The sequence below is a fragment of the Clytia hemisphaerica genome, unplaced genomic scaffold (genome assembly GCF_902728285.1).
Source record: "Clytia hemisphaerica strain Z4C2 unplaced genomic scaffold, Clytia hemisphaerica genome assembly, whole genome shotgun sequence".
NCBI lineage: Eukaryota > Metazoa > Cnidaria > Hydrozoa > Leptothecata > Clytiidae > Clytia > Clytia hemisphaerica.
In genome coordinates this window covers 410421-424913 of record NW_027104364.1, presented here as the reverse complement: position 1 = coordinate 424913, position 14493 = coordinate 410421, and the positions used below count along the sequence as shown (strand labels likewise).

The window sequence follows — 14493 nt, the reverse complement described above, 5'->3', positions numbered from 1 at the left end:
TATCTTCGTGTTATTAGTATGCTACGTTTAAACCCGACTGAGACTGCGGTCGACAACAACACACTTGGACCTGATGTCGACAGGTCGATGCAGTTTGTTAAATGATGGATGAAGTAAAGAAGATTGTAAGAGCTCTTTTAATCTCCACAAAAAATGGCCTATCAGTTAGCGAACTTTGCTCCGAATACTCGTTGGTAGCATCCAAACCCTTACCCTACAAAGAACTAGGATATTATTCTGCAGTTGAACTTGTGAAAGACATGCCAGATGTTGTAAGACCTATTTTCATTTCTGGGGGTGTTATGTTGCTTAAAGGGATAGCTGACAGCTCAACAGCTCACATTAATGAACTTGTGCGGCATCAAAAGTCTGTTAGATACAATACAAAAATTGTTACAAATGTTCAGCAGAAGCCTGTGAAAATGGTTGTACCCGATTATGTAAGAACAAAGATTTCAAAACTCATTGCAACATACCCAAGAGGAGTTGAGATAAAAAACTTTGAAGAGTCTTATAAAAGAAGATATGGTAGAAAAATGGATTGTCAATCCTTTGGATTCAATGATATGAAAGAAGTTATTATGAAGTGCCAAGATATTGTGAAAGTGAAACATCCAGCTCCACATATAGCCTTTTTATATCCTACCCAACAATCCCTGAAAAAAGAAGAAGAGAGAATTCCCCTGTTTTCCAATCCTCAACAAAGTCAAGCCAACCATTTTGCACCCTTACCAAATCGCCATCAACAATCTCGCTCCTATTACCAACAATTAACTGACCCAATTTCAAAGAATAGCGCTTTGCCACAATCTGTCAAAATGGAGATTTATACGTTGTTGACAAAATTTAAGTTTGGATTACCAGCTGCAAAATTTATTTTTGAATACAAACAGTTTTTCCAAAAGTCATTTCAAATCCACACCTATGGTTTTCACAGTGTCATTGAAATGATGTCCAAAATTCCCGATATTGTAAAGATTGAAAGACCACAGAGTGGAGGAGATTGGATTTTAAGATCTGTAGCAACTCAGGAACTCCCCGCCATTGTGAGTAATAACAAACACCCTTCACCAACCAAACAAGTTGGAGACAAAATAAAATGTTACATTTCCTATATCATCAGTCCAAGTTCCTTTTGGTATCAAGATAAAAAATATGTTTCAGAACTTGACGAATTGATGGAAAGAATGAATGAATTTTATAACTCAGTTAAAGGAGACCTATTTACTTCACTTGATTTCCAGCCTGGTCAAATTTGTTGTGCATTATATTCAGAGGATAATCAATGGTATCGAGCTATTGTCAAAAGCAAAGTTTCAAAAGACACAGTCAAAGTTCACTATATCGATTATGGAAATGAAACTACTGTTGAAATTTCTTCATTGAGACTTTTACTTCAAGAATTTTACACCTTGCAGCATCAAGCGCAACAAGGAAGACTTGCTGATATTGAACCCTGTAATGATATTTGGAGTGATCTTGGCATTAAAGAATTTTTCAATCAGACACAAGATCAAGAACTTTTGGCTACAGTTGTTAAAGTTGACCGAGCACATAACCTTGTTCTTGCCCCAGCAAACGATGATTCCCAAAATATAGCCCAAATTCTATCGTTTAAAGGTTTTGGAAACATGAGAGGTTATTCAGAGACTATCAATAAGGATAAAAATTCCCAAAAAGGTTCTTGTGACCAAGAACAGATAAACAATCTTAAAAACTATTACCAAAATTATTATCAAGCTTTGAAAGATGTTTCACAACTATCTACCAAACTGCAGCAAAACCCTGTCATACCCAAAACAGTATCACCTACTCCAATACAGCAACCACAGAACGTTTCAGAAAGCATCAAATTAATGAAATCATTAGAAGTAACAGAACATTTTGTTATTCACATGATTAACTACAAAGATGAAGCATTTGTTGCTGGTGCTGAGATTTCACATCTATTTTGGAATGTTGATATATTGCGACAAATGGCACGGCAAAAAAGAATCAACTTGGTAAGAGAAATCATCACCTCTGAAGATTCTCCCAAACTCATTGAACTATGCAAACAAGAAGATGTCAAAGGAATGTTAGATTGTGGTACAAATCAAAGTTTGATAGTTTATAATTTGACAGAAGTTCCACAATTATTTCAAGCATTCAAACCTATTCATGAGAATAGCAAAGCTCTGATTGAAAAAGAAATTGAAATGTTAGAGTCACTTAAAGAAAAATATTGGGATGCAAATAATATGAAAATGTCAGAGGCAGAATCTGCTGCATTGCAAATACAAGCATTGAAATTCAAGAAGAAAAGGCTTTACATGAGTATGATTACAAATGCTGCAAAGGAAAATACGATGGATGAAATCCTTGCAATTGAAAAAGAGATCAATTTACTAAGTATAGGCTAGAATTGATTTCAATATTTTGTCATATATACACTTGTCTTTCACCTTACAACATCTTACAAGATTTTTAAATGACTCCGAGATCCGTTTTTGAGGTACTTTTTTCTTATTGAATTCCTGGTCTTATGCTATGGTACCTTTATTTCGTTTTCTTTAGTAGTCAATATTTTTTAATTAGGTAGTGTAAATAGTTTCTTAAAACAGAAAGAAAGGGCATTTCCATGTATAGAAGATGTATAAAACGAGAATATTATATTTTTATCTAACCTGTAAAACTAAAAAATAAGCAATAAGAATTCTAGCTGCAGATTTTTTTTATCAATGAAATAGGGATTTGTGCCAAGACTTTTTGCTTTATAAATGGCAAATATTAATACAAATTCTTTCATGTTGTGTGTTACTTAGGCCAACAAATTCTTTGCATTAACATTAGGTAAGCGTCTTATCAGAGTTTACAAGCAAACAGAGATTTTTTGGCTTCTGCTTTTATATTTTATAGTTTTGGATAAACGTTTTTATAGATTGCTATATATAAAGTATATTCATTACATGATTAGATAAGTTTTTTGATAACAATGAAGCTGTTTATCAATTCCAACGGGTTTTGAACTGTTAAGGGAGAGATTTCTTTTTATTATCTTGAATGAATTTTTAATCTAAATGAATTATTATCTTTTACATAACTCCCATCTCTTGTAATTTCCTCGCAAAATCAAAACAAACTTTGCACAGAATGTCTGATAGTCAAATTTCTGATGTAGTATGTAAAATTAATCATAACTTTTTATCAAGTAAAATACCAAAGATTCTGAGAAAATCAAGGAATTGATATGTTTAGCAAAGCTTCTTGTCTTACACATTTTTCTTTTTATAGGAACCAGGTTTTCTGATTTAGAAATACATTTGATTTGATTTTTTTAGGTTTTCATGTTTTATAAATGATAAATGCTCTCATGCTTTTCTTGTGCTAACTTTATTCACTTATGTTAAGTTAATTGAGGCTTAAACTGAGTCCTTTTTAGCCATTTCTGAAATTGTTCTCGAATTGTTCGCAATTTGGTCTTAAATAAATTGTTCTTATCAAAAGAAAAGCGTGTATTTAGTTGCGTTGTAAATGTTATATTTTGTTTTACTAGTTTTACTTTTTCAGAGAAATATCTTTTTATCATCTTTGCATTTTGTTTAATCGGATGAAACTACATTCGTGTAAGAGATTGACATGTGATTTCGGTGACGTCATCTTTGTTTCCAGTAACAATTATATTTTATGGCATTCTTTTCATAATTGAGTTTCGGGTGCACTCGAGAAGAGAGGCGAGAGGACGAGTGTCGAATAATAAATATCTTATTCTGTTATCTGATACTATGATAAGAAAATTAGTTTTTTATGCAGACTTTTCGTACACACACATTAAAGTTCCCAACTTTTATGTATAATTTGAGTCGTTGTTAAACTCCCCTTTTTAAAGTACAGGATATATAGTGACATGGTATAAAATGATTTTCTAGACTTTATGACCATTAATAAACATCCGTTGGGAGTGCGTTTTTAATTAACAACTTAATTACGTTTCTTTTCTTTATTTTCAGGAAAAACGAAAACAAAAATAAATACGACAAAATGGAAATGGATATCGAAATGGATTCAGAGGTGAAAAGAAAACCACCGATGGATAGAGGAGGAGTTGGTAGCCGCAAGTTAACAAGACAAACACCTTTATCCAAGAATTCGCCTAGTAGAGTGAGGCGTGCTCATACTATGGATACTCGTTCTAGAGCAGGTTAGTTGGTACTTCTCTATGATCTGGAAGAATTCAGACCTTATCATTTGTTTTTTATCTATTTTTGTTTTAACTCTGATGTGGTTCCTTCGACCTACGGGGCTTTATCAAGGGTGTGTTTTTAGACATCCTTAAAATTCCACACGATTTCTGTTTAAAATTATGACATATTTTAGAATATATCCATTTCTCGCTTTCTTCCTTTTCACTCCCGCTGATTTTGAAATACAATATCGACCTGGGATTTCATTTTCTCTTCTATCTCTCCTTTCTTTTGTTATTTCTTATCGTAATATTGTTTTAATATTCAAATATTTTTGGACCTACCTAAGGTAGTCCTTTAAATTAACCCTTGTCCGTTCGTTCGTTCGTTCGTTCGTCCGTTCGTTCGTCTGTTGCCAGCTTTTCTCGAGATCGGCTCATTAGTTTTTTCTAATTTTTAGCACAATGATGCAAAATGGCAATGCCCAAAATGTGACGGAGCCCGATTTTCAAAAAAAAAATTTTTCCGGCCGAAAATGGCGGAAATATGCCGGAAAAACGGGTTTTTCGGCATTTTCTCGAGATTTCATCATTAGTTTTTTCTGATTTTTTGCTCAAAGATGCGTATTAACAATGCCCAAAAAATGGCCTATCCGATTTTCGAGAAAAAATTTTTTTTTCCGGCCGAAAATTGCCGAAAATAATGGCCGGAAATCGCCGTTTTTCTGGATTTTCATTGGACTTTTCCATATAATTGGTTGTTTTTTCATTCAAAAAGATTATTAATAGCAATGCCCACCATAAAGCATGTTTCAATTTTCAATAAAATTGATTTTTGAAGCCGGAACTTTCTAAAAATCGCCGGAACAGCCGATTTTCGCCGGAAAAACGGTATTTCTTGAATTTCTTGAGCTGTACTTTATATTTTTTCATGAAATTTTGCACACTGATGCAAAATGTCAATACCTAAATTGCGACGGAGCCCAATTTTCGAAAAAATTCATTTCCGGCCGAAAATGCCGGAAATATGCCGGAAAAACTGGTTTTTTGGCATTTTCTCGAGATTTTATCATTAGTTTTTTCTGATTTTTTGCTCAAAGATGTATATTAACAATGCTCAAAACATGGCCAAGTCCGATTTTTAAGAAAAAATTTTTTTGCACATTGATGCAAAATGTCAATACCTAAATTGTGACGGAGCCCGATTTTCGAAAAACATTTTTTTCCGGCCGAAAATGCCGGAAATATGCCGGAAAAACCGGTTTTTTGACTTTTTCTCGAATTTTCAGTCTTAGTTTTTTCTGATTTTTTGCAGAAAGATGCGTATTCGCAATGCTCAAAAGATGGCCGAGTTGATTTTTGAGAAAAAAATTTTCCGGTTGCCGGAAATCGTCGTTTTTGCAGATTTTCATTGGATTTTTTCCTTGTATTTCTATGTTTTTCACACAAAAACATTATTGATAACAATGCTCACCATCAAGCATGATTCAATTGTCAATAAAACTGATTTTTGCGACCAGAACTTCCTATTTATTTTTTCCCTGCAACCAGCTGCAACCCTTCTCTCTCCCCCCATCAACAATCAATGATGAATTTATTGTGTTGTGTATTTTCGCTAAATGCTATATTTTCTGACTGATTTTTTTCATTTTTCTTTTCGCATTGCTAACTAACTTTCATCATCAGGTAGGTCCATTCAGCATGTTGCTTGTTTTGTTTATTTTGAATGTAGAGATGAATATTATCAGGCTTTTTAGAAATTCTTGGTTTTCTTATTCCTTTCAAAGTCTCACAGTCGTGTTTTGTCGGACTATTATAAACGTCTTTTGATCCTTCAGAGTGAAAGAGGAAAAATTATAAAGTCGATTCAAATCATGCATATTCTTGCATTTTATAACGCATACCTCAAAGCACCTTTTCACAAGATTTTTATTTCCGGGAAATTCCAAACTAACTAAAATAATTTTGATATTAAAATAAACCCGTGCTATGGAAATTGTTGTTGGCTTCTGTTTGATTGTCATGTGAAAATATGTCTGTCTTCTGTGTACTGTACTAGTCCGTACTTGCCCCGCACTAAGGTCTTATTTGTATATTGATTATTTTCTGTTTAGATGCCAGAGCAATTTTGGAGGAACGAGAAGATGGAGCGAAAAGAAGTTTGAACATTGACGAAACTGATTGTGTTTACGTTCGTAAGTCGTCCAATAAAAACATTCGAAAAACATCTGAAGAACGCAGACAGAAATATATACGTGATCGACGCCATACGGTAGAGTTAGGTGGTGCAAACAGCATAAAACCTGTAGATAATATGAACTCTGTAACGGCGACGCAATGTAATTGTCGAAACCATAAAGGAGGGTTAGGATGTCGTCGATGCCGGAGGGTTCGTCGACTTACTGACACTGTTACTGAAAGCGAACTCATGCAACACGAAACAAAATTGATTGTTTTGGAATTTTTACGGTCTCTAAGACCTGATCAGTTAAGAGCTAGATCGCGGTCGTTTGAATATCTCGCTACTGAGGCACCTAAAATTCCGATCTCCAAATCGTTTAGTTCCTTTACAAGGGAGGAACTTGAACTTGGAGAGAAAAACAGCGATGAGATACTCTCCGAGATTCAACAAATGAAGAAAGTACAGTCGGAAATTGTAATGGAAAGAGAAGAACCATCAAAACAAACCGAGGAAGAAAGTGATTCAAATGATGATGTAGAAATGTTTTCGCAAAATCGTGAGGTAATAGAATTACATTCACAAGTCAACCAAACAGGCGGAGGTCATGAACATTCCATTCCGTCGGCCCCAGGAGGAAGAGTTGATACCTGTTTCACAGACATACCAATGGAACCCCCTCTTCCTCTGCCGCCTCCACCGGTGGGAAGCAGAAAACAAGCTCCGCCGATAGCTACCCCAATGCGACCCAAACATGCTTCAGCGCCACCACTTCAAATGAACGGAATATTCACTCAACAGCCACCCTCGCCACCGCCCTTGCCACCCGAAGCATCATCCTTAAATAACAACCAAATGCCCACGGCTGAAGGGCAAAAAAGAACTGACTCTGAAAAAGCAGAGAAGAGAAATAGTGTTATCAAATATAATACAATGACCATCGGTGAAGCAGATCATATGAAGTTATTAGAAATGCTTCGCCAAAATGAGAATAAAATGGAAAGCACGGGCGGCGCGAAGTTTGGTCGTAGTCGAAGTGATATTTCGGAGGAGAAATATGCGGCTGTTCGAAGTAAGATTCAAGCAATGAAAGTACCTGTTGCCAAATGGCTTGATGAACATTCCAAAATAACAAAAAAGAAAATTTTGCAAGATATTCGCCGTTTCGATAAATCAAGGCTCGCTAATGGCGCTGATGGTGGTGGTGAGAAGAAGCAGAGAAAGAAGGGTCATAGGAAAACAAAATCTTGGTCCGACAAAAAGAACTCTCCTGGTTTAAGGTTAGATGAAATTTAAGTTACTTACAACAAAATGTTGAAAAAATCGAAGGCTTTTTTAGTTTTCCTAGTTAGTTTTATATCTGGTCTTTATAGTGGAATGGTTTAGAAAATCAAACCATCAAACAAACCAAATTGATGAAATTGACGACTTCATTTTTTTCAGCTTAAAGATTCCAAAGAACAGACTCCCGCCGATAGAGGATGTCGCTTCCAAACCTCTCGACACAGACATCTTTACACCGGAGACAATGGCTGTCAACAAACTCGAAATAATTAGTCAGCAGATTATGGAAGACTTCCCGAACCTTCTGGAAAACCCGATCACTCAGATGATCAAACTGATGGCCAATAATAAAAACATCGAAGACTATGATCAATTCACCAGAGTAGCAAAACCAGTGTACGAGATGACTGTACAAAAGACAGATCCGCAAAAGGTGTCCGTTTGGTCACGTGTTGCTATGGTTTTATACGTTGTCAGGGAGACATTATTTCAAGGGAATTTGAACGACACACAAATGGAGATGTTGGTTGAACACTCCACCAAATTCTTCACAGAAAACGCAGTCGATACCGTCAAAAATGAGGGAGGCTGGGAGGTAAATACTTATGATTTAAACTAGATTGCCCCTCTGGTATAAGATTCTTGTCACTTCCGCTATTTTTTCCCGGGATAACCACATGGCTTATAAGCAGCTTCTAGGCGGCCCCTAAGAATTTAGGTGACCCTTAGAATTTAGGCGGCCCCTATAATGTAAACTAATATGAAACGAAAACTGATGTAAAAATATTCTAGATGGCCCCTAAGTTTGAGAAGCTTTGAAAATTTGAAAAATAAGATGTATTTTTGGTAGGCACAATTGAATGCAACATAAGCCTGTTGACAAAAATCCCACTGAGACAGAACCTTTATAAAATGTGAAAATATGGTTGATGAAATTTCTGAAATGGACAAAGTTTGGCGCCGCAGGGTAAAATTTTTGCTCTTCTAAATTTGGTGTGACCAAATTAACACAATAATTTAGAATTCATCCCCCATTTTAGTTTGAATAAAAGTAAGTGACCCCTAGCTGAGAAGGTGGCCCCTGACCTAAAGCTATTTCTAGTTACCAGTTGTTGTTGAACCTTTTTAGCCCCCAGCATGAAATTGGAAAGGGCTTGTTTCTAAAGGTACGGAATATCTTAAATTTACTCGAGGTCTTGGTCTTTTTCCGCTAGAAAAGTGGTAAAGGAATCTTAGTGCTGAAATGGGGATCTTTTACAAAACGACGGTATTAAAGAAGCTGGCTGCTAAAGCACCGCTTAAGTCAAGAATTTGGTGGTATGAAAAAAAAAGAAATCAGTTTGACCTGGATAATCAACCTGTTTGTGTAATAGACCTTATCGGAGTTTTTGATTTTTATAAAAAAGCGATGCATTGTGGGATTGTTTCGAATAGATTGATTAGAATATTGTAATACACTCGATACAATCCTACAATGCATCGTTTTTTTAGAAAAATCAAAAACTCCGATAAGGTCTATTGTATTACAGTTTACAGAAGACTCTCAACTTTCTTTATCAACAGGGTGCGTTGGGCGAAGAGATATTTAACTCTACGTGTTTTGTTTATGACGAACCTCCCATGGAATCAAGTGACGAATGCTTGACTCACGGAGATAGTTGTCCCTCAACGCGCCATTCCTCAATTTCAACTGATGATGTAACCAGTGATAGTAACCATAGTAACAGTGATGTTTCACCCAATCAGAACGAAGAATTGGCATCACGTGACAGTAGTTTTCATAGTTTGGTTCCGTACGGTGCAGCAGTTGGTGCGGTGGCATTAGGACTAATGTATAGTTATTCTAAACATTGAAACCCAAGGTTGCAATGAGAGTGCGTCTTGCTACCACTTCTTTGATACATTTATAATATTTGGCTTAAGTTTGTTTGTTGTTTACGGACCGTAAGCTTCTTTTAACAAACAGGCCAAACGGCCAGAAATTAGGATGGGAAATGTGAATTAGAATAACGAAACTTTATAAATTGATACAAACAATTTGTAAATCTTTACAATTTTTTCGACCTGTGAAATATGAATATAATTTATACTGAGGTCAATGATGAGAGGAAGTTTTATTTCCTTCTTAGAATTTGTATTGATAGTTCTTGTGGATAATTAATTTTATAGCGTTTATTTTTATAGGAATTTATACTTATAGTATTTAGGGATTCGAATGTATATATTACAAATTAATAATGAATTGATTTCTAGAGAATTGATAGAAAGATAACCATCAGCAATGATCGAGAGCTGTTCTTCTCGACTACGATAATTGTATCCGATCGGAAGTTGGTTCCATTACATTGTGAGAAACATTAGTAGCTTCTTCGTAGGAAATCGTAGGACGTGAAATTTAGGCAACAAAACGTACAACACCCCGTCTCGCCCTCTGGAAATTCAACAAGTGATTGGCATACCCTCAAACGCAGTGATCATTTAACCCCCTTACGCTATTGATGATTCTGATCGTCGCAGGTACATACACGATTCCTCTTAAATTACGGCACTGGCCTCTTTACGTCGCAGAATCCTTTAGAGGTGATTGGTTTGATTTTAGTGAATTGTTCTTGAAATCTGATTTGGCGAATGAAAGAGTCCAAGTATAACAAAAAATCTAGCACCAACATTTGACCATCTAAGGCATTTTTCAAAATTTCAGTTCGGTCGCGTGCACGGTTGGTATTTCACAGGCCGGTGCGCTGCTTTGATTGGTCGAAAAAACCTTGCTGAAATATATTCTTTGAAAGTGCCTTGAAGGCTGATTTGCCAAATAAAAGAGATATAAGTAACAAAAGTGATTTTAGTTTTGGTCGAGAAAAGTAACGAAAGTGGGGATTTAATTTGGGCGAATTACTTCATGACGAAATTTAGTCAGCAGGTGTTAGGCTTCATTGGTATTTTGGTTTGGTGTAGTTTTAGAAATACCTTTAAAGACAAAACTTTTTGATCGGCAAAGCAAATTCGCAAATTTCGATGCAATCTATTGGAATTAATTGTGGTCAAAATTTTAAATCTAAAAGAAAATTAATTTTTTCGAATGACTCGTTCTTTTAAAAGGTTGAAACATACCAAAAAGGGGTTCCAGTTGTGAAAACCAATGACGTTAAAACATCTGGGAAAATCGGGATTCAAGTTCAGATTTACGCATGCTCACAAAAAAATCAAATGAAAAACAGCGATATCAACAAACTCCTTAAACGGAGTTTAATAATAAAGCTTGGATGGATATCCTAGGCTATCTTAGGCTGCTGGCAACCACTAACGGATTCATGCTCCTTACTACCTGGGGTTTTGTAGAGGTCTGCGATTCAGACTAAGGCTATCTCTATCCCAACACCTAAAAAAAAATTTATCACTCTGTTGGTCTATCACTTATTACCACTTTCGCGTCTACGATGGAGAACTTGTCGACGCCGTGTATCTATTTATAAAATTCAACGTCACTAGCGGCGAAAAAAATGCGGCCGAAAACGGTGTCAAGGAAAAAGCCGTGGTCGTCTGGTACAACAGGCAAGCGATATCCAGGCTACTAACCTTTTTCTATTTTGATATTTCTGCTGGTTTACCGCCTGATGTCTTAGAGTTCCAAATAATCTCGACCAATCAAATGTTCATTTACTGGTCGATAGAAATCGAGAAAAAGAAGAAGAAAAAGGGATGAATTAAATCATTTAGGAATTATTGATGGAAATTTTTATGAATGAAGTCGGCAAATGAACTGTAGGTGGCCTGTGATTTTATTCAGACATGGATCTCAACATAATTCAACATTATTGAATCAACTACGAAAATAATTCTTCAATAGTGAATATGATTGATTTCAACCTATTTCGGATGTCAATCTTTGATATACATAACTCTCGATAAGAGAGTATCATCACCGTTATTTTGACGCTGGAAAAGACACTTCAAATGTGTTTAAAGTTGAGTTTAGCTGCTTTCTGAGATTAAAACCGTAAAAAGCTAAATAATCTCTATAATACAGTCAAGCTTTATTTTATGATATTATTTTGTTAACAAATTGTAGAGGATGGACCTCTTTGAGAAAAACATGGCCTCTTTAGAGCTGACAGAGAACCCATCGTTATATCTTTCAAAACGTAGGAACACAGAACAGATTCCAAACACCTTGGATCCTTTTCGATGCCGGCAAAATAATCACAGTTTCGGAAGCAAGAAAGTTTCGACAAACGGCGGACACAAAGATTGTTTGTGCTCCCGAAGAAGACACACACTTGTACCTGGTGCAACCGAACTAGAACTTTTTGAGAAAGAAACAAAATTGATTGTATTGGAATTCCTTCAAATCTCAACACCAAGGTTGAATGTGAAACGAAAAACAAGTCAACCAGTAGTGAACGTTATAAAAGAGGGCGTAATTGTTGATAAATTTGAAACGAATAATGAGAGCAGTAAAACTAAAGGAGAACAAAGCACCAATAAACGACAAGTCAAAAGGGAGAGGAAAGTCAGTAAATCAAAGACCATTACATTAGGTGAAAAAGATCGCCAAGAGTTGGACGATTACCAGAAAAATGGTCGAGGAACCATCAAAAGAAGTACGAGTGATCTGACGTCACAACAATATCAACTAATGAAACGAAAGTTTGAAGAAATGAAACAACCTTTGATACAATGGATTAAAGAGCACGTAGAAGAAGAGAAAAACAAACCAACCGTCAATGTCATCCCGAAAATTATCACAAGTTCTGATTTCATTGAAGAGTGTTTGGTTACTAATCTGGATATCTCCGCTCTAGAAAGCCTTCCTGAAGAATTTACTACACAAGCACAAGCAGGGGAGATTTCGCCGAGGCAATCATTTGATGCAACTCCACTACAATCTGAAAAGACGTAAGAATATTGTTTTGCCTTCTCCACTCTGTGACTTGAAATTATTTTGATTGAGCAACCAAGCTGCTAAAGGACCTAGCCCCTAAAATGAGAATAAGCTCTTTGCCCTAGCAACCATAGCCCTGGAACTGGCCATAGCAACCAAGAAACCTATTAGGGGCATTTTGATACCTATGGTGAGGTATTTTGGGCATGAAACGAATTGGAAAACTAAACAGATGTCAAGCTATTTTGGCTTAAAATCCATAAGTAACTTCTAGATTGAAATTTTGAAAATCCTTGACAGCTCTAGCACTGAGCCAAAAATTGGGATTACTTTCGATAACTTGTTATTGAAAAATCAAAACAACAATCTCTAACTCTTTCATTTCCAGTGCATTTCTACATTCATCAACAACCACACTGACAAATAAGTCGCCACAAAACAATCTCCGATTAACACTACCTCGACGAAGCTTTGCTTTGCAATTGGCAGAATCCAACCTTTTCACACCAGAAACGATGGCTGTTCAAAAACTGGAGAAGATCAGCCAAGACATTATGAATCACCACGGTGAGGTGTTAGCCAAATCTATCGGTGATCTGCTGAATCCTATCCAAGCTACAAACTCTATCACGTACGATCTATTCTCAACAGTTGCACGAACCGTCTACGATGTAGCCACTTTACCGGGTCGTGGAACTTTATCAGGTTTGGCAATGGTTTTAAACTTAGTGAAAGAGACCATGGTTGAAGGGAATTTGAATGAAACACAACTGGAGGAGTTGGTGGATCATTCGACCAAGTTTTTCACCGAGAATGCTGATGAATCACCTTTCAAAGAAGGAAAGGGTTGGGTAAGAGAACGTCTCTTTAAACTTATGGTGCAAGACACTTTAAATCCATCTCCCATGACTCGAAAGACCATACATTCTATCAGCATAAGAATCAACTTGCAACTTGACAATTGTCAAATGCCTCCATATTTCTTTTAATGGGGAATGCAATTGAATTGATAGTGAGTGTTCTGATTGTGCGTAAATAAAAATGCTTTTATAATTTTTGAACATTCATATTTGCAGGAAGAACTCGGCGTAAGTGAGGAAGATGAGCCAATCTTCACAACAGTACAAACACAACAATCAAACAATGGGGAAGTCAATGAATCTGGTGACGATCAGAGAGTTGGTGAAGATTTCGATCGATTGGTTGGAGGTGAAGATGATAAGAATTGGACACCGTTTGGGTTAGCTGCTTTTGCTGTGGGTGGTATTGGTCTCGTCTATAGTAGCATGAAAACATAACAGTCGAGCTCTAAGGAAAATTGAAGGTGAAACATACTAAAACTCATACAGTTTCAAATGGATGGTATGGGGAGATGTTCAATCTAAAAGGGAAAATGAAGTTAATGCATACAGCTTAGCTTATGGTGAAGTAGCCAGTCTTTGATATTGAGAAAATAATGTCAAAACTGATGTCTCTTGAAAAACATGCTTGAAAATGTTTCAAAATTTCGGTGAATTGTTCTCCATTAAGGCTCGAAGGCTCAAAGTGAAATAAAATGAAATACTATGGATCTGATAATTTTTTGAATATTTTTTGGCGTAATTGTCGTTTAGATGGTAAAGCGAAGCAAAAAATAAATTCGTAATTTATAAGAATTTACAGTACAAAATATATTATCTATCGACCATTCTCAAAATGCATCTAAATTTAAATTCGAAACTTTTATAAAAACGTGATACAAAAGAACTATATGAGAAAAATTCAAAAAATAATTATCTACAATCCCTAGCATTATTTATTACATTCCTTTGTCATTTTTAATGTAAATTTAGTGTAAATCAGATATATCGTCAAATCTGATTATGAAAGAATATTCAAAATACTATTAACTTATGATGATGGGAAGCTTAACCTTTCAAATTCAAATTAAGAAAATTTTTTATAAAAAATAATGTCTTTGTTTTTAAATGTTGAAATTTTCAGGGG

At 35.7% G+C, this 14493-nt stretch overlaps 3 protein-coding genes across 3 annotated transcripts; all 3 read left to right on the top strand.

Moving 5' to 3' along the window:
• Positions 1 to 29: 29 nt before the first annotated feature.
• On the top strand, positions 30 to 2625 carry LOC136818400 (tudor domain-containing protein 5-like). Its single transcript, XM_067074737.1, has one exon. It carries the CDS (start codon positions 102 to 104, stop codon positions 2400 to 2402), a length of 2301 nt encoding a protein of 766 aa, XP_066930838.1. The 5' UTR covers positions 30 to 101; the 3' UTR covers positions 2403 to 2625.
• Positions 2626 to 3973: 1348 nt separating this feature from the next.
• LOC136818398 (uncharacterized) lies at positions 3974 to 9939 on the top strand. Its single transcript, XM_067074735.1, has 4 exons — positions 3974 to 4180; positions 6277 to 7621; positions 7785 to 8220; positions 9189 to 9939. Exons 1-4 carry the CDS (start codon positions 4021 to 4023, stop codon positions 9477 to 9479), a joined length of 2232 nt encoding a protein of 743 aa, XP_066930836.1. The 5' UTR covers positions 3974 to 4020; the 3' UTR covers positions 9480 to 9939.
• Positions 9940 to 11523: 1584 nt separating this feature from the next.
• Positions 11524 to 14253, top strand: LOC136818377 (uncharacterized). Its single transcript, XM_067074714.1, has 3 exons — positions 11524 to 12521; positions 12896 to 13358; positions 13584 to 14253. The coding sequence occupies exons 1-3, from the start codon at positions 11698 to 11700 to the stop codon at positions 13803 to 13805; spliced, it is 1509 nt and encodes a 502-aa protein (XP_066930815.1). The 5' UTR covers positions 11524 to 11697; the 3' UTR covers positions 13806 to 14253.
• The last annotated feature ends 240 nt before the right edge of the window (positions 14254 to 14493 follow it).

Excerpts from the sequence above, each read along its gene's own strand:
- LOC136818377 (XM_067074714.1), top strand. The coding sequence starts at position 11,698 with ATGGACCTCTTTGAGAAAAACATGGCCTCTTTAGAGCTGACAGAGAAC. Across the intron at positions 12,522-12,895 it reads CCACTACAATCTGAAAAGAC|TGCATTTCTACATTCATCAA; the intron begins GTAAGAATATTG and ends TTTCATTTCCAG. Across the intron at positions 13,359-13,583 it reads TCAAAGAAGGAAAGGGTTGG|GAAGAACTCGGCGTAAGTGA; the intron begins GTAAGAGAACGT and ends TCATATTTGCAG.
- LOC136818398 (XM_067074735.1), top strand. The coding sequence starts at position 4,021 with ATGGAAATGGATATCGAAATGGATTCAGAGGTGAAAAGAAAACCACCG. Across the intron at positions 4,181-6,276 it reads GGATACTCGTTCTAGAGCAG|ATGCCAGAGCAATTTTGGAG; the intron begins GTTAGTTGGTAC and ends TTTTCTGTTTAG. Across the intron at positions 7,622-7,784 it reads AAGAACTCTCCTGGTTTAAG|CTTAAAGATTCCAAAGAACA; the intron begins GTTAGATGAAAT and ends CATTTTTTTCAG.
- LOC136818400 (XM_067074737.1), top strand. The coding sequence starts at position 102 with ATGATGGATGAAGTAAAGAAGATTGTAAGAGCTCTTTTAATCTCCACA.